Genomic DNA, 23,985 nt, shown 5'->3' with positions numbered 1-23,985 from the left:
TGGTTGGACACTTGTTTCTTAAAGCATAATTATCCCTCTGCTGTGTTATCTTCCCACAGCTGCCTTAGGATTTAGGCTGTGGTCCAGTCTACTGATTCTTCTGGGAGTGCAGTCAATAACTGCTGTGTAGGCATCGGGGTCTAATCAGGACCGAGGAGCTATGCAGAGCAGCAGAATACTTTTTCCCCATGAGTATGCTGATCCTACAAATCCAATAGATAGCATAGACTGCACTTGTAATTTTTTTACTTTATGTGCAAATAAATCAAATACCAGGAAAGAAAAAAAAGTGTTGAGAGCTTAATGAAACTGGCTCTTACTCTGGTATGTACACTAAGACATTTCAGGAATGGAAACAATGATACTGAATTAATTAATTCTGTGAGGCTAACGTGTGATTGATGATGAGAAGTAACCCAAACTCTATTTTTTGGTGAAAAATGCATGTTTTTCATTTGTGTCAGTTCCAATTACTATGATTTTGACCAGTGGTTGTGACAACTTGGGAAACAAATCCCGTATTCTTAGGTTATCATTAGGGGTTAGGGTTAGCGATACAGCTCAGCCAGTTAGAAAGAAACACAGGTGCTTGTCAGCTCATAACAAAAACCCTTTTCTTTACGTCTCTTTTTTCAGTTGGGCTTTAAGTAGAATATCAAATGTGGAACGCTTTAGCGAAGTTTAACATTTTTAGGGATTTTACTGGGGCTTTTCTTCTAAAGTGAACAGATGTGTCTGAAGCCTGGTCATTATGCTTATGTATTGTGTTTTTTTCTTTTCAGTGCATTCAGCCTTTTTTTTTTTCTCGGAGGGGGAAAGGCCAAAATGCTGAGCTGTGCTCACTGTAAATGTGCAAACCAGCTCTGTCTGGCACTCAGTTATACATCTTCTGTCATGGAAATGTGGATTTTCGCCTCAGCGCCTCAGGCTGTCTGGATATCGAGCCTCATCCTTACATGCCTAAACACACTGTTTGTGGAACTGTGCTCCGTAAAATTTGGCATTTTTCATTTTACGACTTACATTTTACATGTCTGTGTGCCCCTGAAATATTACTTTTTAGTGGGCTGTCTTCCCTTTTGACTTGAGGCACTGTTTCTACGCTTTGTTTCTGTATCAGTACATTATCCTCCTGAGAGTTTCTCGGAGGTCACAGACATCTTACAGCTGAAGTAATGCCGAGCAGAAACACTGTAATTTGCACAGGGTTGTAAACACTAGTTAGAAACATTTATAGACAGAGAAACTGCAGTATGGAAAAGAACATAATAAAAGGTGGTGACTGAAAATATGCCCTGCTTGGTAGTTTGAACATAGGCCTGTTTTTATGTTATTCCTGTCTGGATTACACATAAACTACTGGTTACTCTCAGGACAATCAAAGCACGCAATGATCACTCAGATTCAGTATCACGAACGGTTGTTTTACCAGCATACATATTCTCGTTTGACCGATGTGCAAACACTGCTCCCCCCCCCCACCCCCGAAAGCAGAATCATTTGCGTGATCAAATCTTCCCTCCTCTGGAAATTGAGCTATTTTCTGTGTCGGGGGGACATTCTCCAACGATTCGCCTGTGTGCCATTTGACGTGCCATTTTGAAATCTATTTTTAGACGAAAGAGAACCAAATCAAAAGCACTGTGGCTGCACCAAAGAGCAGTCTTTGTGTTAAAATGTATGATGCTTTTTTAGTGTGCTTTGATTATTAGTAGAGAAAAGGAACATTGTATGTATATATGCACACATCCAGTCCTGCAATACATCTTCCTTCGCAACGATTATGAGATTCAGTTTAAGCTGCACCTGTATTGCAGAGGCACAAAAGGTATTATGTTATGAGATGATTATGTTATGTGCTTATATTGTAACTTGGCCACTGATGTATGCTGTGTTCCAGAGTCTGTGCTTAAGGTGACATCTTTATAAGCCATGTTTTGGTCCACCAACCGTCCAGAACAAATTTTCTGTAGTTTAGAACAGAAACTGAGCAAATCTTCACACTGGAGAGGCAGAAACAAGACAACAATTTGAGACTTACTTCTGCCATGTGAGTAACTTGCAGATCTTTTATAAACCGTAACAGGAAGGCAGAACAGCAGGGAAGTCTGTCACTCAGACTAATTCCCCATACATCTGCATGATGTTTTATTCAGGAGTAAAATCAGTAGGGCTGTACTGCTGTGCTCATATTCATATAAATCCATCAATTCTTTTCTTACATTTTTTAATTTCCACAACATGTTGGAGTGTTTATTACACTTCAAACCAATTAGCTGGTTTCAATTTAAAATATTATTTCTAATATTACGACAACCGCGGGTATTTTCTGGCGCCACCATCAGGTCAGGGTGTTCTTACACTAACTAACTTAGTGTAGCTAAGTTTTTCGTTGTTGTTGTTTTTTTAACAGTAGTCAGAATACTAAACTAGGATTAAAGTGAATTTTTTTTGGTTTGCTGAGAGTGATTTTCAAAGAGCAATACAGTGCATTCTAGTGTTTTTTTCCACAAGGTTTGTTTATATCAACAGGCAGGGACAAGCTTGACTTCTCTGTCGATACCTTGGGAGTACAGCTGGAGATTTATTTCAGCTGTCTCTGCGTGACTAACTGGAGTCTGTGATTTTTTTTCAGTCATTATGAAAAAAAATCTGTGTTATAATGCTGTAAAAATGTCTCATCTAAACAAAATAAGCATTTTCTTTCTCATAATAACACAGCCATAGATGGTAGATGTTTTAAAGGAAGTAAAGGGGAGACATGCTGTGGACTACATGAACATTTAGCATCCTAAACAGTGTAATAAATGGGGAGTGATTTCAGATTTATGGACAGCTCAGTTGGCAACAGAAAAATAAAGTGGCATTATGTTAAAAAAAAGAAAGAAAAGCATTTACACCATTAATGTACTTTCCCTTTACTTTGTCTACAAACCATTAATTTGTGGAGCAGTTTATACTCCACCAGTAGACGGTAAAAACACCATCATGAGGCAAACTCACAGGTTAAATCTCAACACACTTAAACTTGATGTTAATGGGGTGTGTTTATTATTATGCTCAATTTCACCCTTTTAGATGCTGCTTTGAGCTTTAGGGAAGTTTTAAATTCTAAAAAGTGCTAGACTGTTATTTCATTTAATACATCTTTTGTGGAATTGTTTCAGTGCGTAAATACAAATAGTGGTGTGAATATAGCTTCCATCGCACACGTAATAGTTTGGCCCTGCAGGACAGTCAGATGTGAGTTTTGTTGGTATGTAAAGAGAGTTTTGTTGTTGTTGTGGATAATGGAAATGATCCAAGTTATGTCTGTTGGATCTCAAACCTGCAGATGTTTCCTGCCTCATTGTTCCCAAACTAAACAGAAGATGCAGTTGTGGACTAGTAGGCGCCTGCAATCCATGCGACCCCATTGTCTTCCTTGACCCAGACCCTGCACATAGGACCAATTTGAACTTGTCTGAGGCAGGTGGATGATGTCTATGAACAGATTAATATTTTAACAGTAAAAATGAGCAACTATGAGAAATCACTCATCTTTGGAAAAGAGAGTTTATTACAGAGAAATGGCTCTTTCCAAAATAAAAGCTATACTATACGCTTCTTCTGGGCTATATTCTCAGCAGCATATTAAACATATCAGGTCCCCATAAGGAGAATCATGTGCTAACGGCTGTCTAAATGACTCGGGTAAAGTTTGTAGCATGCATGATTGTTGTTTTTGTCTGCTTCCACTTGTCTTTGCACTAGGATGATGTCGGCGTAAATGTGAAATCATATTCGTTGTGTTCCCACTAGTGCTGTCAGCATTAATCTGAAATGATGTTAACGCCACAACACGGCAAATCTCCGTTAACGAGCTACCGCGGATCGCCCCGTGCGTGGGGCTGGACGGCCAACACGTTAACGAGCTAACTGCGCTAACGCAGTAGTTCCCACCATGTAATTGAGCATTGCGTGGCACATCCGACATACTGTTTTACTTTTGTCCATGACGCGCTTACCTTCAGGGTCATACGTCACATGAAGACCAAAATAGTTCCAAAGGCCAGATCTGAATGCGGGTGGGGGAGGTTCAATTTGCCATGTTGCAATGAGCTTAGCTTCTGTCTTGCTAGCTTGCCCTGCGCTCAGTGGATCTGCGCTCGACAGTGCAGCCTAGGCGGAGTAGTCGAACGCAGATCCACTGAGCTCTCAACACAGACAGCAGTTGATAAAATAAATTCAAAATTTTGTATTGTTCGATACAAATGTGTACCGAACCGAAAGCACTGTATCGAGCGGTTCAATATCGATACGAGTATCTTTGCACCCCTAATATGTATATATATATATTTCTTTGGGGTGAAACCAAAAGGAAAGGCTAACCTAAGCACCCGGCATTTTACAAAAATCCTTGCACACCTTAAATGACTGACCCTCACAGTCTGAATTGGTGTCATTAGGAATGCTGGGAAGGTGAAAATCATGGTGGATCAATAAATTACCTATCTCTAAGCTGGTGAGCAATTTAGAAGGTGCTTTGAAGTGGAAAGATTTAGAAAATCTTAGACTTCAAGGATTACTGTATTCCCTTCAGAAGGACAGTAACAAAACCTATTCCAATGTAAGGGTTTGTTGGTAGGGAGGCTGGGCCATATCATACCGTTCATGGTAATACTGGTATAATGTTGAGCAATGATAAGAAAATGAAATATTGCGATAGAATATGGGTAAAACGTGCATGCGCAGTGCCTTTGTTTTCATGCGCAAATGGCGGAAAAAGCATGGCGGCGACGCAGAATGAGAAGGGCGAAAGCGGATCGTTGAATGAAACGGATGAACCAGAATTGGTTTGTAAAAATGCTGCAACTTCAGTGGTGTGGAACTGGCTTAGCTTTCGTCCGTCAGATACAGAACAAAGCACTATTTTTGGTAGAGCATGCTAGCGGGCCGTGGTTATTACCGTGTTTTTTGGAAAATACGGCACACTTAAAATCAATATTTAGATTTTTCTGAAAATAGACAGTGCCCCTTATAATCCCGTGTGCCTTATGTATGAATTCTGGTTGTGTTTACTGACCTCGAAACTATTTTATGTGGTACACGGTGCTCGAAAGTCTATCGTAGGCAGGAACCTCGCGGAGTGATACAACATAATATTACCGTATTTTTAAGTTTTGTGGATATTATACGTGGTTATGCTGAGGATATGTCGGCTAATTTCCACTGGAAATGCCTTTTGGTTAAACTGTCAGCAAGGAATTTGCATTTGCACTGTTAAATTTTTTATATAACTTTAATGCACGTAAAAAACAGCTGCTTGTTTAAGTGAAAATGCAGTGATTTTTTTTTGCACTGATAAAATTGTGGAGTTGTAAAGCATTTTGTCTAGTGTCAATTACACTGAACAAAAATATAAACGCAACACTTTTGTTTTTGCTCCCATTCCCCATGGGATGGACGTAGAGACCTAAAATTCATTCCAGATACACAATATAACCATCCCTCCCAAACAGTGGTCACAAATCAGTCCAAATGTGTGGTAGTGGGCACATCTGCTATATTGAGATAATCCATCCCACCTCACAGGTGTGCCACATCAGGATGCTGATCTGACATCATGAGTAGTGCACAGGTGTACCTCAGACTGCCCACAACAAAAGGCCACCCTGGAATGTGCAGTTTTGTCTCACAGCAAAATGCCACAGATGTCACAAGCAATGAGGGAGCGTGCAATTGGCATGCTGACAGCAGGAATGTCAACCAGATCTGTCGCCCGTGCATTGAATGTTCATTTCTCAACCATAAGCCGTCTCCACAGGCGTTTCAGAGAATATGGCAGCACATCCAACCGGCCTCACAACCGCAGACCTCGTGTAACCACACCAGCCCAGGACCTCCACATCCAGCAGGTTCACCTCCAAGATCGTCTGAGACCAGCCACCCAGACAGCTGCTGGAACAATTGGTTTGCACAACCAAACAATTTCTGCACAAACTGTCAGAAACCGTCTCAGGGACGCTCAACTGCATGCCCGTCGTCCTCATCCGGGTCTTGACCTGACTCCAGCTCGTCGCCGTAACAGACTTGTGTGGGCAAATGCTCACATTCGATGGTGTCTGGCACGTTGGAGAGGTGTGCGCTTCACGGATGAATCATGGTTCACATTGTTCAGGGCAGATGGCAGCTGAGAATGTCCCAGTTCTTGCATGGCCAGCATACTCACCGGACATGTCACCCATTGAGCATGTTCGGGATGTGCTTGACCGGCGTATACGACAGCGTGTACCAGTTCCCACGAATATCCAACAACCTCGCACAGCCATTGAAGTGGAGTGGACCAACATTCCACAGGCCACAATTGACAATCTGAGAGACTCCATGCGACGATGTGTTGCACTGCATGAGGCAAATGGTGGTCACACCAGATACTGACCGGTTCTGGGTCCCCAGACCCCCAATAGCACAAAAAACTGCACATTCCAGGGTGGCCTTTTGTTGTGGGCAGTCTGAGGTACACCTGTGCACTACTCATGATGTCAGATCAGCATCCTGATGTGGCACACCTGTGAGGTGGGATGGATTATCTCAATATAGCAGATGTGCCCACTACCACACGTTTGGACTGATTTGTGACCACTGTTTGGGAGGGATGGTTATATTGTGTATCTGGAATGAATTTTAGGTCTCTACATCCATCCCATGGGGAATGGGAGCAAAAACAAAAGTGTTGCGTTTATATTTTTGTTGAGTGTATATTGTCAGTTATATCGTTATCGCAAATTTTCAAATGTATATCGTAATAAATATTTTTGGTCATATTGCCCTGCTCTAGTAGGGTCCAGAGGTTATAATTGATCTGATGGGGGTTGTAGGAAAGATTTATTTAAGGCATAGACCGAGCAGGCTGACACATAAGAATAAACCTCCCTTTCCAGAGCAGACCATCAGAATGTTTGTTTAATAAAGTTTCTGGTTCAACTCACTCGAGGCTGGCATGCAAATCTCACAGCATTGAGCCCATTGGATTACTTGAGAGTGTATGGAGGAGGGAACATAAAGACAGTTGGGAGGGCCTCCTCCTATGTCTGGATCATGTTGTCTGGTCTTGGTTGACTGTGGCTTCATGTCAGTCTCTCCATGTTAGTTCACCCATATTTATGGGAGGAGCATCGGGACATTCTTTGGGAATCTGTGTCTGGTATTACATCCCTGGATTTCAAGCAATAGGTAAAAGGAAATTTAGAACACCCACAAACAGTCCCTACACAGCATGACAAGGACTCGACCTCTTAGAGCTGGGGTGTCAAGCTCCAGTCCTCGAAGGCCAGCATCCTGCTTGTTTTTAAGATATCCCTGCCCTACCTGCTGCTGGTTACCTGGATCAGGTGTGCTTTGCCAATAAGAAGGAACCAATGTTTCCACTCCCTCTGGGGCTAGCTTAATGGCAACATCGTTGTTCTTTTCAGATGAAGATAGACAGGATGTAGCTTACCATCTGAGCCAATGTTCTGGGAGATTGATTGAGTAAGGGAGGCATCTACATCAATAATCTAAAAACCTGGGGGAATAGACAGGTTTGGAAGTCTGTATCGGCTTCTGGAGACCAGAGAAAGGAGAGAGTTGGTGTGGTGAGCATAGCTAGAGGAGCCAGAGTTCTGCTGTTGTTCTGCTGCAGGAAAGCAGGGTAACTAACTGATAAGCAGGCAGGTAGGTTGATAATCAAAGTCCAATTCCAGTTTAGCTTGGAAGTCAGTTGTGAATTCTTCTTGGGGGCCACATGGGTATGAAGCACACACTAAGAGTTTCCTAAAGATGAAAACAGCGGGTATGTATTTGTGAAAAAACCAAAGCATGAAAAGAAGAGTCTAATGTTACAGCTACTGAAGCTGAACTTGCTGGGGAAGGTGGATGGGAGAAACCTGCCTTTAAAAGCACAGAAGTGTGATAAAGAATGGGCATGAGGTGTGTGCATCCAGCTGCTTCACAATCTTATTAACTTCCATGCACCAGGGCGGCAACCTGCACACACACGAGAACACTCTCCAGAGCAAGAGAGCGTGACACTAAGGGTTTTGTGACAAAGATATGTCGGGGGGAAAGATTGAGATGTAGAATGAAAAATGTCTGACACAGTGTAAAATCACAGATTTCTAACTTTTCTGATTTTTTTTCATGAAATCTGCAATTAGGTCCAAGTATAATCAAGTTTCTGTTAAAGGTTCTATAAGTGAGAATTAGAAGCCTGATATAATGTAGTGGCAGCTAGTTTTTTCCTATGAAAATATATACAGGAGCAGAGAATGAAGTCACTCTCCCTCTGTGTGTGTGTGTTGTAATCTGAGATTTTTTTATTATATGTTTTGGTAGCTAATCTGTGTGTGCATGTCGGTGCATGTGAGACCCTCCCTGTGAAACTGTTATGGAAAAGCAAAGAGAGAAAATGATGTGACGTGGTTTCATTTTCAGCTCAGTGTTGATTCTGCTGGTGTTTTCCTGTGCTTCACCCACAGCAGCAGGAAAACCTCAGCAGACGATTTCATAGTGTCGGGCTGGACACCAAATTCATTCAGTGTCATTTGGTTGCATTCTGTTCACGAAGAAATTAGATTAAAAAGGAATTTCAGCAGCTTGAGAGTTTCAGTCTTGTCATAAACTGTAGTTGTTTCTATTAATTTTTCATGCTTTGTTTCAAATTGTACAAAGCTATTATCAAGCAGCACTTCTTAATGTTCAATAAAATGCTGTAGATGCCATGCAAGCATTCAGATTTAATGTTTTGGGAGATACTACTGCTGTGAGCCTAAGAAAAAGAGCAGAAAAGTTGAATTTTGACATATAACCTAAATCATTTTATTTTTTAAAGTTGCAATGCTACTTTTCTAGGGCGTTGCAAGGGATTCACATACTTCAGACACATTAAGGTTTCCTGATAACAGTACACTTATATCAAAGAGCGAGACATCTCCCTCAGGGGTTAGTAGAGACCCACCCATGTCAAAAAATTGAACAATATTTATTGATGTTATAAGAAAATTACATGATTTCAACACTATGTTGCCCTAAACCGAGTGCTGTGTGATTGAGAAATTCTGGACAAGTTTTAACAGGCTCTCTCGGTCCTGCACTCCCCCTGAAGTTTCTTTTTAACTCACTCCATTCCTCTCCCCTTATCTGCTCATGGCCTGTTGTAACCTCAACATGATGTTTGGGCACGTTCAGGTTTTTACACTAAACTGTAAACCTGCCTGCTAGATGCTTACTCACTCGCCAACATTGATTTGCCTTTGCAGTAATAGTGTGCATTTTAATGGAAAATAGCTAAAGCAGTAGAAATATTAGGAAAATCTCTCTGCAGCTAAATCATAAAAGTCTGAGGGAATAAACTTGTAAATGTTTAATGTTTTTCTGACAAGTCAGTGTCATAACCTTTCTGTCTTTCTCTTCCACACAGAGGTGGAAACTGATTAAATCCAATTTTTATGATAATTTGCCAGCATTTGTGTTAGAAATATAAATGACAATGACAAAACATGTATTATTACAACTATTAAAATTATTTTGCAAATGCAGTCATTTTATGTTATGACAAGGATTGGATGGTTAAAGGGAAATGTATAGACACCTAAGTCTATTACTTAAACACATTAACCTTACGTCTGAAAGACCCCTGGCTTGATTCCGAGGGGTACAAACAAACCCAGCCTGACTGGGTCTCACATTGCTGTAGTCCTAGTCCTTCTCCCAAGCCTGAGTAAAATGTGAGGAAGAGCAAAAACATGTGGCAAATCAACATGTGGATACATCCACTGTGGTGGCCTCTTGGGAAATAGGGGATCAGCTGAAAGTACCTTCTGTTGATGGTCATTTGCAGTAGTAATGCAAGAGTAAATGTAACAGTGTTACATGCCGTTATCATCAGTGATCACTTTGAAGAAAGTAGTGGAGTGTGATGGACCTCCTGTGGTGCTCTTAAAATGGGTCTTTAAATGACTGAAAAGACCAACTCCACAGACTTTTTCAGTGTGGACACTGATGTGAGTGTGCTGTGGCTTTTCTGTGGCAGCTTGTTCATTTTCATTGAAAGAGTGAAAAAAAAAAAATCTCCTTGCAACTTTGTGAGGTATTCCCAGTATGATGTGTAACATTTTTTGAGGTTTCTCCAGATATCCTCTGAGCATCATTTAAGTCTGATTAGGCTTTTGTGTTTCGATCTCTGTGGTTCCATCTCGATGGTGGCAGGTCAGTGCTGGCTTCCTCAGTAACACTGATGTTAGTTTTCTTTTCTTGTCAGTGGATATGCAGGACTTTCAAATGCATCTCTGATATTAGGATTCAGGGTTGCTCTGTGCCTGCTCAAAGTAATTGAGGTCTCTGGACCATATCAGTCTGGTCAAGATAAATGCCTCATAGATGAGTAGGGTACTTCCATACAAACTCAGGCAAATCTAAAAATGGAAAGAGTACAAAACTATTCAGAATCAGTTATAGTGAAGTGGCTTCAGTATATTTAACGAAGCCATGCAAAATGTTATTCTTAATACTGTAAAATTATAATGGCTGAAAAACATATTAAAGCTGTACAACCAAATAAGTTTTGAATTCAAGTAAAAAATTCAAGTATTGACAAAAATTCAAGTATCACAATATGGTAATATTATCGGTAATCTAGAGATTTTTTCAGGTCTTTTTTTTCTACATCCATTCACAGCAACATTGTCAAGAGATATATCATAGTTTCAATAACAAAAACATGACACTGGTTTCTATTACTGTTTGACATAGAGTAACAGAAACCAACGTCCGTACTGTGGTGTGAGAAATGATCAAAAAGTCGAAAATTTAAGTATTCTGATTCTGAATTTCATGGCTTATGAGAGCATGTGGGATAGGTGGTTGCTCAAAACAATTTATGGTATGCGAAAGGTCTTTGATGCCACACACATCTTCTAGCTTTCAATCCTTTCACACAGTACACAAAAATACTGAATTCCCACCACAATCAGTCCTTTATGATTTCATATGTTGGCCAGAGGGGCCGATGGCGCGATATGGCAGCCTCGCTTCTGTCAGTCTGCCCCAGGGCAGCTGTGGCTACAACCGTAGCTTGCCTCCACCAGTGTATGAATGTGAGAGTGAATGAATAGTGGTATTGTAAAGCGCTTTGGGTGCCTTGAAAAGCGCTATATAAATCCAATCCATTATTATTATTATTATGTCACTCATAATATTAATATTCTAAACATCCATCAGTCTCTATTGTTAACTAGTCCAGTGGGGATGAAGTCTGTCCCACCTGACTCTTGGTAAAAGGCCAAGTACAGCTTAGGTAAGTCCCCAAAAAGTCAAAGGACTAGATCAGGGGTCCCCAACTCCAGGCCTCGAGGGCCGGTGTCCTGCAGGTTTTAGATCTCACCCTGGGTCTACACACCTGAATCAAATGATTAGTTCATTACTAGGCCTCTGGAGAACTGCAAGACATGTTGAGGAGGTAACGTAGCCATTTGAATCAGCTGTGTTGGATCACAGACACATCTAATAACTGCAGGACACCTGCCCTCAAGGCCTGGAGTTGGGGACCCCTGGACTAGATGAACCGTCTGCTGTGCAAGTAATCACTGATCAACCTGATCTCTGAAACTCTATGTAAAGCAACAAGGACTTTTGTAAAATAATTAAATTATGATGCATGTCAGTTTGAATGATTACTTTGCTTGCCCCCTGATTTCCAGACTTTGGAAGACCATGAGGGTTACGGTCACTTAGAGGTCATAGGATTAATCGTTTAAGCTCTAATTCTGACCCAACAACAGGAAAATCAAAAGAAAAGTTTCCATTGTTTCAACATAAAGCATCAAATACAAAGAGAATTTTGTATTGGCTCACTAAGTTTAGTATGTAATAAACACATTTCCTTCTGTCACCCTTAAAAAAAGACTGTGAGCTTTGCTCTTTCAGCTGAATGTCTTCTGTTCAGCACCAAAGAAACCCCACGTCCTGTTCTTCCTTTCAGTCAGATGCCGGTGTAGAAATTCCACAAGATCTTGAGGCGTGGGACCACATGGGGGGCGGGGGACCTCTGTTGTATCTCAGAGCTAAAAGGGGATTTTCATTTCAAAGCTCTCACTCAGTTCTGCAGCTGAACATCTGACCCCACTGAATTACTTGCAGTGAGATCAGTGGAGCAAATCGAGCTTGGGAATAATAATAACATCCTATTTCTGGAGGAAGGCTCTGAAAAATGGCGAGGCCCATTATATGCAATTTGCGCTCTGCTATGCCATTTTTGTACACAGATCAATCTAGGGTTTTTTTTCCCCCATCCCTGGCCTCCTTCCTCTTTTTTTTCCTCCCTCCACTTCCTCTTCCTCCCCCTCCTTCAGTGGTTGGGTGTGGTGAGTTGCTGCTTCTGGAATAACTGTCTGAACAACAGCTCGCTTACTCTCAGGAGATTCTGCCTTTTTGGGGGGAGTTACTTAAGAATTAGGAGAGTTCAGATGCAGGGTAAAAACCAGCAGCTGGGCTCTCCAGTCTCTCCAATGTTTTAGTTTTTGAGGCTGATACCACTGCTCGCAAAGTGGTAAAGAGATGAGAAAGAACAGACAAGAAAGAAAGAAGTGTGCCAAAGATAGAGCACAGAGGCTGCAAATGGGTGAGGTGGAGGAAGTCAGATGGAAAATGAAGATGGGATAGAAAAATAATAAAGAGGAGATTGAAGTGGAGAGATTGACTGTCAGTTTTCTAGGTGAGGGGAAAAGAACTGCAACAGGACAATGGAAGAAACAAATCATTTATCAAAATTGTCATTGCTTTAGTTTGGTTGTTTTCTACAGGTCTAAAGGCACCCTCTCTCTCTCTGTGTGTTTGTGTGTGTGTTTTGGTGTGTAACAACAGACACCGAAACCACCCGCTTCGTTCGTTTCCACACCGCCGTTATCTCTGAAAATATGTCTGGAGGAATTTTCTTCTCATTTTGACAAGCAGATGATTTATGCAGCAGGGAGAGCTGCAGGGCTTCAGAGCACTGATTGCTGAGCTAGTGAAACAAACTCGGTGGCATTTAACAAACACACACACAAACATTCAGAGAGTCCTATAACACATAAAGCAGCTGACATTTTGGAAAAACGCAGCACAGTAGTTGATTCCTCTATAGAGGCAGAGTATTATCCCACTACATAGAAGCTTTTTAAATGGCAATAATGACAGTGTGCCCAGCTCGGCCTTCTGCAGTGCAATTATTAGTTTAGAATCAGACTCGGTGACTCGTGAGGGAGCCACGCTCTGTGATAAATACTTTACAACACGCCATCAAAAATTTACAGCAAGGAGAAGATTTCCAACCACCAAGACGCTCCAAAAAGAGACCAAAGTGCGGATCCACAGAACATCTTCTTTGAACATCTTCTTTAAACTCAAACAGTGAAATAGACCTCATTACTGCAGGGAAAAAACATTCATAGAACCTGTACTGTGTCTGGAGCTGCTCCAGCATTACAGATCACATGTAAGATAGGGTTTGTAGCATGTTTACTTAAAATGCTGGTTTTTGGCTTACCAACATAAAACTTTGAAGCAGCAACATTCAAGTTTTACTTAAAATAACACTTAAAGTTTAAAATGTAAAGCAGAAAATCCTCACAGACTGAAGGATTACTGACCACTCAGTCCATTATAGGCATGATAATGCCTGTAATGGACCGGGTGGTCATTATAAGGACCATTGCTACAGCCGACAGTTATTACACCACTGTGCTACTACTCTAGAAAAGTGTGATAAGGTCTATCAGGTGGCCAGTAACCTGTCTAGTGTTAGATTAAGGGTTTTATTGTAATGCTGGAGCAGCTCCAGACACAGTTTTATTGGGTTTTATTGTTTTAGCAACATGCTAAATAGGCACATTTTCAGAAACTAGAAGATGTTGCATTTTGAATTAAGTTTCGGACTTTTAAAAAGGGGTGGTTGTTAAAGAAACCCTACCTCCAACCCTAACACATACTGGGTCGCCAATGGTAGGGAAGGTAGCACCAGCAGGTAGGCTGCTTCAGTCATTCACATTCAGTTCAGATGCCCCTGTGGAACAGCAAGTGATTAGCTCACTCAGCATTGCTTTGTAGCTGATATGTGGTTGCTAGGGGACAATCCAGACATACAGTAAGCAGCCTAGGTAACCCCCTAATCTATATACCAACCTTTCATATGTCAATCAGCAGTATCCTTTACTCTTGTTGGTAGTTGCTTCAATTACTTGACTTCAAGCTATGAAAACATTAATTCTGGAGCCGCCCACTTTGCGCTGACAGCAGTTATTTCATTCCCTGAAGTTGCGAAAGCCTCTTTTTCATTAGTACCTACTCGACTCGGATCGACTGGTTTTCCATTACAACCCAGGAGTACCTTGTTTGCATGCTTGTCTGTGCGTCACAATAAATGTGCAAGATGAACGCTACAACAAAGGTGGATATCGAAGCGAATATATACCTGCTGCTCAGTCTGTTGCTTTTCGTCAGACTCAGGGACCACAGCGTTGTTTTTTGTAGCCATTTCCCTTGTCGAGTTTCAAAATTGGTTTTCGTCAACGAGACGCTCTCATGACTCATCGAGTGACACTACTGACCAGCAGAGATGGGCAGTAACGCGTTACTTGTAACGTGTTACTGTAATCTGATTACTTTTTTCAAGTAACGAGTAAAGTAAGGGATTACTATTGCAAAAACTGTAATTAGATTACCGTTACTTTCCCGTAGGAACGCTGCGTTATTGCGTTACTAAAACCGTGATTTTTTTGCGAGAATGTCTCATGACAGTGACGTAAGCGAGTGCGCCGTTAGTGACAACAGCTGTGTGCAGATCAACAATGGATCACATATCGATTGTGGGAGAGAGTATGAGCGTGCAGCGTTTAAAGCGTGGAAGTACTGACCTTACTTTGAGTTTGATTCCATAAAAAGTGCGCAACGACGTAATGGGAAACTCACAGAGAAACTCGCGGATTCTTCAACTGACCGCGGCACACCTGCACCAGGGTAAACCTCCGCCTACCGCAGTCCTGCTTTACAGGTGAAAAAAGAGCAACAGGACCGCTGAGTCTTTGACTTTATTTATTTTCTGCTGTGTTTTACGTGCATCTATTTGAAAGAGTGAGTGTAAACACAAAAACTTTTTTATTTTATGTGCTGGAATGTGCAGAAAATAGGTTTAAATGTTAAACTAATTTATTCAAGTCAGAGAATGTTGCATATAATTAAATTTTTGCTTGATGCATAAAGTTAAAAGATTAAAACTGATAAAACAAGTTAAAAAAAGAGACTTTTCCATTTGATTACATTTTGTATGATGGATTATGTAGAAAAAGTAGAATTGGGCTGAAAGATCTATGGCTTTATCACCTATTCAGGTTGTAAATCGTGTTTTTAAAAAGTAATTAAGTAACTAAGTAATTAATTACTTTTGAAAATAAGTAATCAGTAAAGTAACGGGATTACTTTTTGGGGGAAGTAATCAGTAATTAGTTACTGATTACTTTTTCAAGTAATTTGACCAACACTGCTGACCAGCCAATCAGTGCCATGCAGTCTGATGACGTCAGAATTTAGTACCTATTTGGATTGCTTGGAACCCTAGCTGAGCAGGTACTAAAAACGACCTCGTCCCAGGTACTGTAACCTAATGGAAAACCCTGAAAACCGTGGCGAGTTGATCTGAGTAGGTTCTAATTGAAAAGGGGCTTAAATGTCGCTGACTTGTATGGTGTGTGGTCACCACGTCACTGCATCAAGTCATCCTGTGTGAGCACCCCTTTAACCCTTTCTCCACAAGTAAAGTCATTTTCTTATTAGCCATTGCTGTGTAGCTTATATTTGGTAATAAAGTGGCTGTTGGTGACCCTGTTGTACTGGTAGTTGCTTCAAGCTTGCAACCTCAAAGCTGAGATTCGTCTAACTTGTGAGCCTTCATTGGAATTCCTCGGTCCCTGGTCACCGCGTGGCTGTGTGCTCTGCGGCAGGACACAGGGTGGTGTGTTAGCTCATTGTTCTTGGTTTTTGTGCTGTTGCATTTTTATCTTTTTAGTGACCACTCACTTCTTTTTATATTTATTGTGTCATGTGTTTATTTTCTGTTCTTGTGTGCTTTCATAAAGTTCCTTGTCCAGAGTGGGAATGCTTATTCTCTTTTATTGGAAATACGTTAAAAAGTTAAACATTAAAATACCAGTATACAGCAAAATAATAACATCTCAGTTAAACTCGCCTTGTTAATAAAATTAAAAACTCTGAACCTACGAAATACAATAAATATGTGTTTATTTTCCTAATGTTTGCTGGACTTTGTCAGTCCAACAGTTTCTGCCTCAGTAAACAAATTCTAATATTGTTAGAGACTTAAAGTTGTGTTGAGACAGGAAGTGTTCTCCTTTATTTTGGCAGGAATTTCCTGTTGTTATCTAGCAAGGAAACAGGTGCTTGTATTGCTAAAATCCTCTTCCCCTTAACATTCACAAAGATATCCAGAAAAATACCAAACAAACATTGCGTGATTCTGTCTGTCACTCAAAGTCCAAATCAAACTTTAGCTGCAGATTTTGTCCAGAAGTGTCTGATCGACTCAGTTTGCTTCTCTGTCTTTGATGTAATGTGGCGACAGATCAGCATTCCAGCAGAACAGCAAAACGCCGTCTGATTGGCCCCCAGCTGCCGCTATCTCATCCTCTGGTCTTCTCTCAGAGCGAGAGAGGCTGCTGGAGCATGACATCTGCATTCCTTACCCCCTCCCCCAGTCTCCCGTCCCCCCCCCCCAATATCCTGTCGTTCCACACATTCCTGCACATCCAGCTGAGGTCCAAAGTGGAGCTTTAAACTCACCTACGCTCTGTTGAGCCTGCAAGTCAAAGGCTGCATCCGAGTGTGTGCTGACACTTCTGTCTTTGTGAGGACACTCAGAATAGAAAGTTTTCGTTCCTCATTTGGTGATATAGTCTGAAACAGTTTCCATGCATTTCTATCAAAAAGAGATCAGTGTTGTTGGCACAAACCTGGAACCAGCACGGCAACATCAAACTGTTGGGCCTAAAGTTAATATCAGTGCTGTTGGGCCCTCTAGCTTCTGTAAAGGGCAGGATTCAGACTTAGTTCTTAACTTGCACTGCTTGAAGATTAGCACTCCAGGTGTAAACCCCCCCCCCCCCCCCCCCCATGTGGCGACCACATGCCACACTGCTGAGAGCAGCCCGGGTTCGAGTCCAACCCGTGGCCTTCTACCACATGTCTTCCCCTGCTTTCCTGACCCTTCTTCACTGTATCTATCAAAATAAAGCTGAAAAAACACTTTGCAACTCATTTTATGAAAATTTCTCCATAAATGGATATAAGCCTCTAGAATACACTGTCTTCACAAGTGTACTCATAAAGTCAGCACACATTAGTGGAAATGCACTTATTTGCATGAGATTCATTTGGATTTGCAAATCTGCTCTGACGTGCTGCAGGTCCTCTCCGCCGTAGGAACACAGCGAGTCTCCGCAGTCTTTAGTTTTCCCACAATCACCAGTCATCTGGGCAGAATTGACAGAGACAGAGAGGTTGCAGGGGCTGATGGGAGGGGCCGGGCTCCTGTCCAAACCAGTTAAATTCAAACAAACAGGAGTCACTTTAGCATCATGCATTTTTCTTTCCTAGTTTGTATTCTCTCTGTCCTCAGTTGTCCTATTTTTGGTTAGAAGAAAGTCAGATAATTACTGTTCATTTAGACCCAACTACATCATGAACGTGGTAAAAGACCAGAGACATTTTTGACCAGACTGGGGAATTTTGTAAGAACATTGTTGTGTACTGGATCTCATATTGGATCCTGTGTGTATCAGTGTTGAGCTGCTGCATTCCTCATGTCATAAATATGCTACTGAAGCAACACAGGGTTCTTACTTCTACATCCAACACGAAGTTCGTAAAAATTGCACAAAGCTGAGATTTGCAGTGGTTTAGAGAGGCCAGCTGTGGAAAAAACTGAAACCTCTAGATGTGCATTTATTTATTAATTGTATCTTTGTAAAGGGTGACTTCTGTCTGGCGTCTGGTCACTTTGCACCTTAAACAGACTTTTTGTGAACACACTGTATGTATGTTCATGTTGTGTGTATTATTGTAGGGTCTACCTTACAATATAAAGCGCCTTAAGGCAACTGTTGTTGTGATTTGGCACTATATAAATAAAATTGAATTGAATTGAAATGAAATGAAATGAAATTAAACACTGATTCCAAACCAGAATTCTTCAGAATCAGGAATTGATTCTGAATCGACCTCCATCACTCAAAGGTGAATAATTTATTTAGAACCCACATCTGAAATCTTCTCCCTCTCCTTTCTCTGCAGGCCCTGTTGAAGATGGACTGTCAGGGTCTTGTAGCCCGACTGGTGATGGACTTTGTCCTGCTCACCACTGCCGTGGAGGTAGCCGGCCGCTGGAGGGAGATGGCCGAGAGGCTCGTCAAGATTTCGCGCCAACAAATGGATGCTTACGAGGCACCACACCGTGACAAGAACGGGGTGGTGGACAGCGAGGTATGCGTGTCCTAACATCCCAAAAAAAGATTTCACACAACAACAACTTCAGTTGCAACTGGCAAAAACAACAAATCCATTCTGTACAAGCCTGATCAGCTTTATTATGTTTTAGGACTGAACATTCAGTTATTTGCTTGTCTGTTTGAATCTGTAACATTAAGACATTCATGTTTCTCAGAGGATGAAATCAGCTGACCTAAGCAGCTGAAAGTGTAGGTGATTCCTGACCTGATTATTGTGTTTTAAAGGAACAGTGACACATCTTGAGAAATACAAATGTTTCACTTTTCCCTTCTGTCAAAATCACAAGTGGACCGAGTGCATCTGTATCATTCTGTCAGCCGGTGACAGTTTTCCGACATGTCAGTGTCCCAGGAGATCATGACACGTTTGTTTCTCTTCTTGTCTGCAGGCCATGTGGAAGCCGGCATACGACTTCCTGGTCACGTGGGCAGCTCAGATTGGCGATAGCTACAGGGATGTGATCCAAGAGCTTCACATGGGCCTGGACAAGATGAAGAACCCCATCACCAAACGCTGGAAGCACCTGACCGGCACGCTCATCCTGGTCAACTGCTTGGATGTCCTGCGGAGCTCCGCCTTCAGCCCCTCTGCTCAGGATGACTATGCCATCTGAACCCAAGCATTGCCCCACACCAGCACACCTTGCTCTTCAGGAGCAATTTTTTTTTTTTGAAATTGCAACGTTTGAAATGCTGCATATCAGCTGTTTGCTCACTCTGAATGCCACTACTGCTGTCGTTCCTGCAGCGTTGCCTTCAGCTCTTCGTGCCCAGGGCAACATCACCAGACAGGCCCCACGTCCCCAGCAAACAATACAGTGCTCTATGGAGCTTGCAGTATTCACAGAGACTCTTTTAATAGCTTCAGTCTTGCACAGTTATGTATTTTTGTAGTCTTATTATGGCACAGCAGTTTTTTAAGCAACCATTTGGTTAAGATCTGTGGATTGAATGCCAAGACAGACATTTTTATTAAGAAAAGACATTTTTAGATATTGTATCCTCGTATCCTCACGTGTCAGATCTGTTCTATTTATTTATACATTAAGAAGAAGAAGCATCACCTTTGGTCTGTCTTCAGCTTCTCCCTCACTGCAGTCCTTCAAATTTCAGTGATCCAAATATTTTGGTGTCCTCTATTTTCGAAGATCTGAGACTGAAGATTCTACACTCAGTTTTACACTGAAACGCGCAGTGTTTTTGTAGAACATGAATCAATGGATTTATTAGATTTAAACTGATAATTTAGTTTCAGCAAAATTTAAAACCCTTGTGTCAGTTTTAAATCATCTTTTGAGTTTTGGCCTCCTAAAAAATGTTATATTGTTTTCTGATTAAATTTATTGTAACAAACTTGACCTTCTAAACATCAATTGATAAATCACCCTCGACCTGAGCCATACTCACTTTGTTCTAGTTCACTCAACTTGTCCCAACCTTTCCAAAACTCAGAATGTCAGACATGGACATCCACAGTCCATGTTTGACTTAGAATGCACTCCCGTTAGGCAATTTGAGCATGCTTAACCCGCCACAGTCCAGTTTGTGTGAGGAGTGTGAATGCATCGTGCCCGCCTGTGGGAGAGAAAGGTCTCTCAAAGAGTCCTGAATTAAAATCTGTGCAAAAATTGTGCAGCAGACAAGATGGTAGTAGAAGTCAAACTGTGGCGGGCTGTTTAAAACATTATTTTCGGACAGAATCAGACAGAATCATTTTTTAAATCAAGTGGGTAGTGTAGTGTTTATTCCCTGCAGATCATTGAAATCTAAGTTAATTTAGATAATCCACTCAAATCTTATGGATCACCACAGCAGGTCTTTTGCCTCTATCTCACCCAAATAAGTGCCTGGAGGCATTTCAAATGAATTGTTAAGTTATGAGACTCTCTTTTAAAGGAACTTTGACAGGATGCATGTGACTTGCATCTGAAAATCTCTGTTTCAGAGTGGACCTCATTTAATTTCAAGTAGCATTTCGTGAGTTCATACATGGCCTTTCTGCAGCCCCTCAGTTCCTCCTCTGTCTGAAACAAGCTACTTTTGCTCTCTGTTCACCTCTTTAAGCCAACTTTCCTCTGATTGGCTGCCCCTCATAAAGAAAGCATGAACAGCAGATAGGTGGAGCTTCTATCCTCATAGCCTGAGATGTGAGCATATGACATTAAAAAAGCACCAAAAGTAAAAATAAAATGTCTGAAAGAGTATTTAGAGTAGCATGACGCCTGAGCTTTTGACACACAGGGATTCCTTCTACATATGCTGACCTCATTATCTGAAACCTTGGCCGTGTTCATTGTTAGTAACGACCACTTTCAAAGAAAAAAAAGGGAATAGTATAATTGGTTCACCTTAAATAACTGCTAGGTTTGTGAGAGCAAACTTTGTAACTTTGCTCCAGAATGACTCAAAACAGAATAAATTTAATGAGCTGCATTGCATTGTGCTTTGGGAGAGTGCTTTTGTTCTACTAAACGGTAGTATCATGATGAAGTGTGTGGTTCTGCAAGTGGGGTTTAGATGCTAATTTTATTTCAGGATAAAGTAAAGTTGAGGAGAAGAGCACTGGCGAAATTATGGGGAGAAAAGTGAAGCATGTTTAGCCCTAAAAGCACAAAGTAGAGAGATGGAAGGGGGACAGTGGAGATGGGGCATGATTCACTGTGTCCTGCGTAATGCGGACCTTAAACTGACTGGCTGAAATATGGGTCACAGTAAACTAAACAATCAAGAACACTGACTGAGTGTTAGGATTGGTCCATCAAGGATTTATGTCTTGATTAACGATTACCTTGAGCCTGTACCTCCATATAGTAACCAAACTCGCACCTCTTAGTTCTGAACTCTCTCATCTTTGTTATGCAAAATCTGTTTTTTTTTCTTTCTGTGTTTTTTATAAAGCTTGCCAAAAATAAGTAGAGCTCCACACAAATAACCATGTACAATGTTGAGACCACTGTTGTAATGACACTGTCTATCAAAGCTTCTCTAGCTTTCGTCCCAGTGCTGCATACTGTATAATGTGCTAGTGACACAGCCAGTGTTGAGTTGAAAACCTTTTTTGTGACTGCATACTTTTACGGAAGAGACTCTAAATAAAATGTAAATATTTGTACACGACATTCGTGAGAATTGACTTGCTGCTGGCTGCGCAAACAACCCCCTCACCCCCACCACCATCACCAACAAACGGCACCACAGTCAGGAAACTCCTTATCTGAAGCATGGGAGACAGGCCGTCATGTTTCAGGTGTTATCAGTGCTCTGTTTGTGGAAAAAAAACAATGGCTGAGAAAGTGTGCAGTTGAAGGTGGTGGGGATGCAGGAGAGATTCTGGGTAGTTTCTGGCTATACATTGCAAGACCAAGAGAAACTAGAAGGGAGGCTCAGGTAGCATGAAAAAGGGTCGATGATATGTACCAGTCCCTGTTCTCATTGTTGAACTGCTCTCATTATACTGTCCATTTTCTTAAAGATGGGGGCTGGAGGTTCTTGATCACGTGCATAGAGCAAATCACCAGTGTAGATGACCAGGAAGGCTTTTATAGTTTCCACAACTGCAAATTTACTGGGGTCCACTTGGGTCAGTATGAAATGAATTTTGTCATCAGTTGATGAGTGAGTTTTAGCAGCCATCTGTGAAAAGACCATAGTCTGCAGTGACATGCCCGTCTTGGTAATCAAGTGTAGTCCCCACCAAATAAAAGACTATCTGGACTGAGGATTTTAACTAGAGACTTTAAAGGAGAGGCATATAGAACTCAAAAATTCCTCAACATAAATGTACTGGAGAATACTGGAATTTTGGAACGGACGGCACAGACTTTATAAGTATAACTTCCTGGAAAGTTACTTTGGTGGTAAAGGTAAAGTTTTTTGATTTTTCTGCCTTTTGCTGTTTTACGTCTCTTTGACATCTGAAACTTAAGCTCATTTTGATAAACTGCTCAGTCTTCCAAGAATGGTAAGATTCTTGTCTTGAAGAAAACTGACAGGCCTGACAGCATGTGTGCAAAAAGTTGGGAGAAGATGGCTAATGCTAAAATGGTGCATGGCAAAGCTAAGTTCTCAGTCAGTCAGGCCTAGATCTTTGTGTTACCAATCTCATTCAGCGACAGCACACAACCTCCAAAACCACTTGCAAACCAGTTGGAGGAATGCAGTTTTTCCCCCCTAGCAACTCGTGGTGAATATGGGGAGTGTCACTGATCGGTGCATGACTCAATTAGCAATTAATTTCATAGCAACCATCAGCAACCACTACATCTGTTCAGGCAATACTTAATTTTGCCTTGCAACTGGTGGTAGCGAGGCAGTTGCCAACCAGTCTCTAGGCCTGTGTGATTGGGCTTAAAGAGTCTCTTGGAAACTGGCATCTCCTTTGAGAGAAACTTTATGGACTTTAACCCAGAAACAGCAAGAGTGATTGTGCCAAGGTGTTTGATCAATTCTGTGAATTGGTGACAAAGAAATTGCAGCTGCCTTGCTAGACCCAGATGCCATAAATGTGCTGTCAAAAATATAATGTTATGCAGAATATTAGACAGAAATAAAGCAGTGCCTTTTAGTTTTAGTTTCAAAGCACATCATGTGCCTTGGGCACTATACTTTTCTAGACAACCAGCTTCTGTGTCTCCAAAATTCACAGGTCATATGTTACTAATCACTTGTCATATATAGTAGTATAGTAGTGTTATGTTGAGTTAAGACAGCTAATTATAGAGCAAATAAGCAAAGAGCCACCAGATCTTGACTAAGCAAAAATGAGTGTCTCTGCTTCTTTACTCAGATAATTGAGAGGATTTCCATATAAAAAAAAGGTCTGTAACTTTGTATCTCATTTTCTCTTTCCATTCCTTTCTCTACCCCTTTCTCTGTCTCTCACTCTCTGTGCCGTAAAAGCAAGCAGACATTAATTAAATACACAAATTAATGGAGGATAAAAAAGAGCCAAAAGGAGTAGAATTAATTACAGTAGGGTATGGGCTGACAGGCTTCAAATCCCTGCCTGGAGTGCCAGTAATGAGCTCCCCAGGGTGACAGGGCTTACAGAACAGCACACAGCTCTGTACTTAGCTTCAAAATCCAGGGATAATCTGTACAAAGAGACGACTCACTCGACATGTTGACTTTTTTTATTGTCTTTTCCGACGTGTCCGAGATGTTCGTTCGCTGGGGTTTAACATTTTTAATCATTGCACGCAATAGGCATAAAGCTTTGGTTTCCAGAGAAACATTCTACTGTTGAATAAGTGGATTATAGTCTAAGCCTCATAAATGCCTACAGGTTCCACAGTATGCACAGGTACGAACCAGAAAAGACATGTTAAAAGCAATGATCTGCTCAATTTTTGCACACTTTGTACATTTTCACTGGGGTTTGAGTCTTTATGTCCTTGCCTCTCTTTCTGCTCAT

At 41.3% G+C, this 23,985-nt stretch overlaps 1 protein-coding gene across 2 annotated transcripts in view; it reads left to right on the top strand.

Annotated features, from left to right (window-relative positions):
- Positions 1-21,799, top strand: part of LOC146556361 (SH3 domain-binding protein 4) — a 61,352-nt gene extending 39,553 nt beyond the window's left edge. The window contains exons 4-5 of one of the 2 annotated variants that reach the window (XM_085249607.1): positions 18,358-18,546; positions 18,962-21,799. In XM_085249607.1, coding sequence (XP_085105733.1) covers positions 18,358-18,546; positions 18,962-19,186 — 414 coding nt within the window. In that variant the 3' untranslated portion in view covers positions 19,187-21,799. Of the gene's footprint in view, positions 1-59; positions 303-18,357; positions 18,547-18,961 lie in introns of those variants that run through there. The other variant, XM_085249608.1, reaches the window with a different exon arrangement.
- The last annotated feature ends 2,186 nt before the right edge of the window (positions 21,800-23,985 follow it).

This window comes from Mchenga conophoros, linkage group LG16, assembly GCF_057382185.1.
Source record: "Mchenga conophoros isolate Kocher_MC1m ecotype Shallow Benthic linkage group LG16, M_conophoros_male_GT1.1, whole genome shotgun sequence".
Lineage (NCBI taxonomy): Eukaryota > Metazoa > Chordata > Actinopteri > Cichliformes > Cichlidae > Mchenga > Mchenga conophoros.
This window is presented reverse-complemented; position numbering and strand designations above follow the sequence as displayed.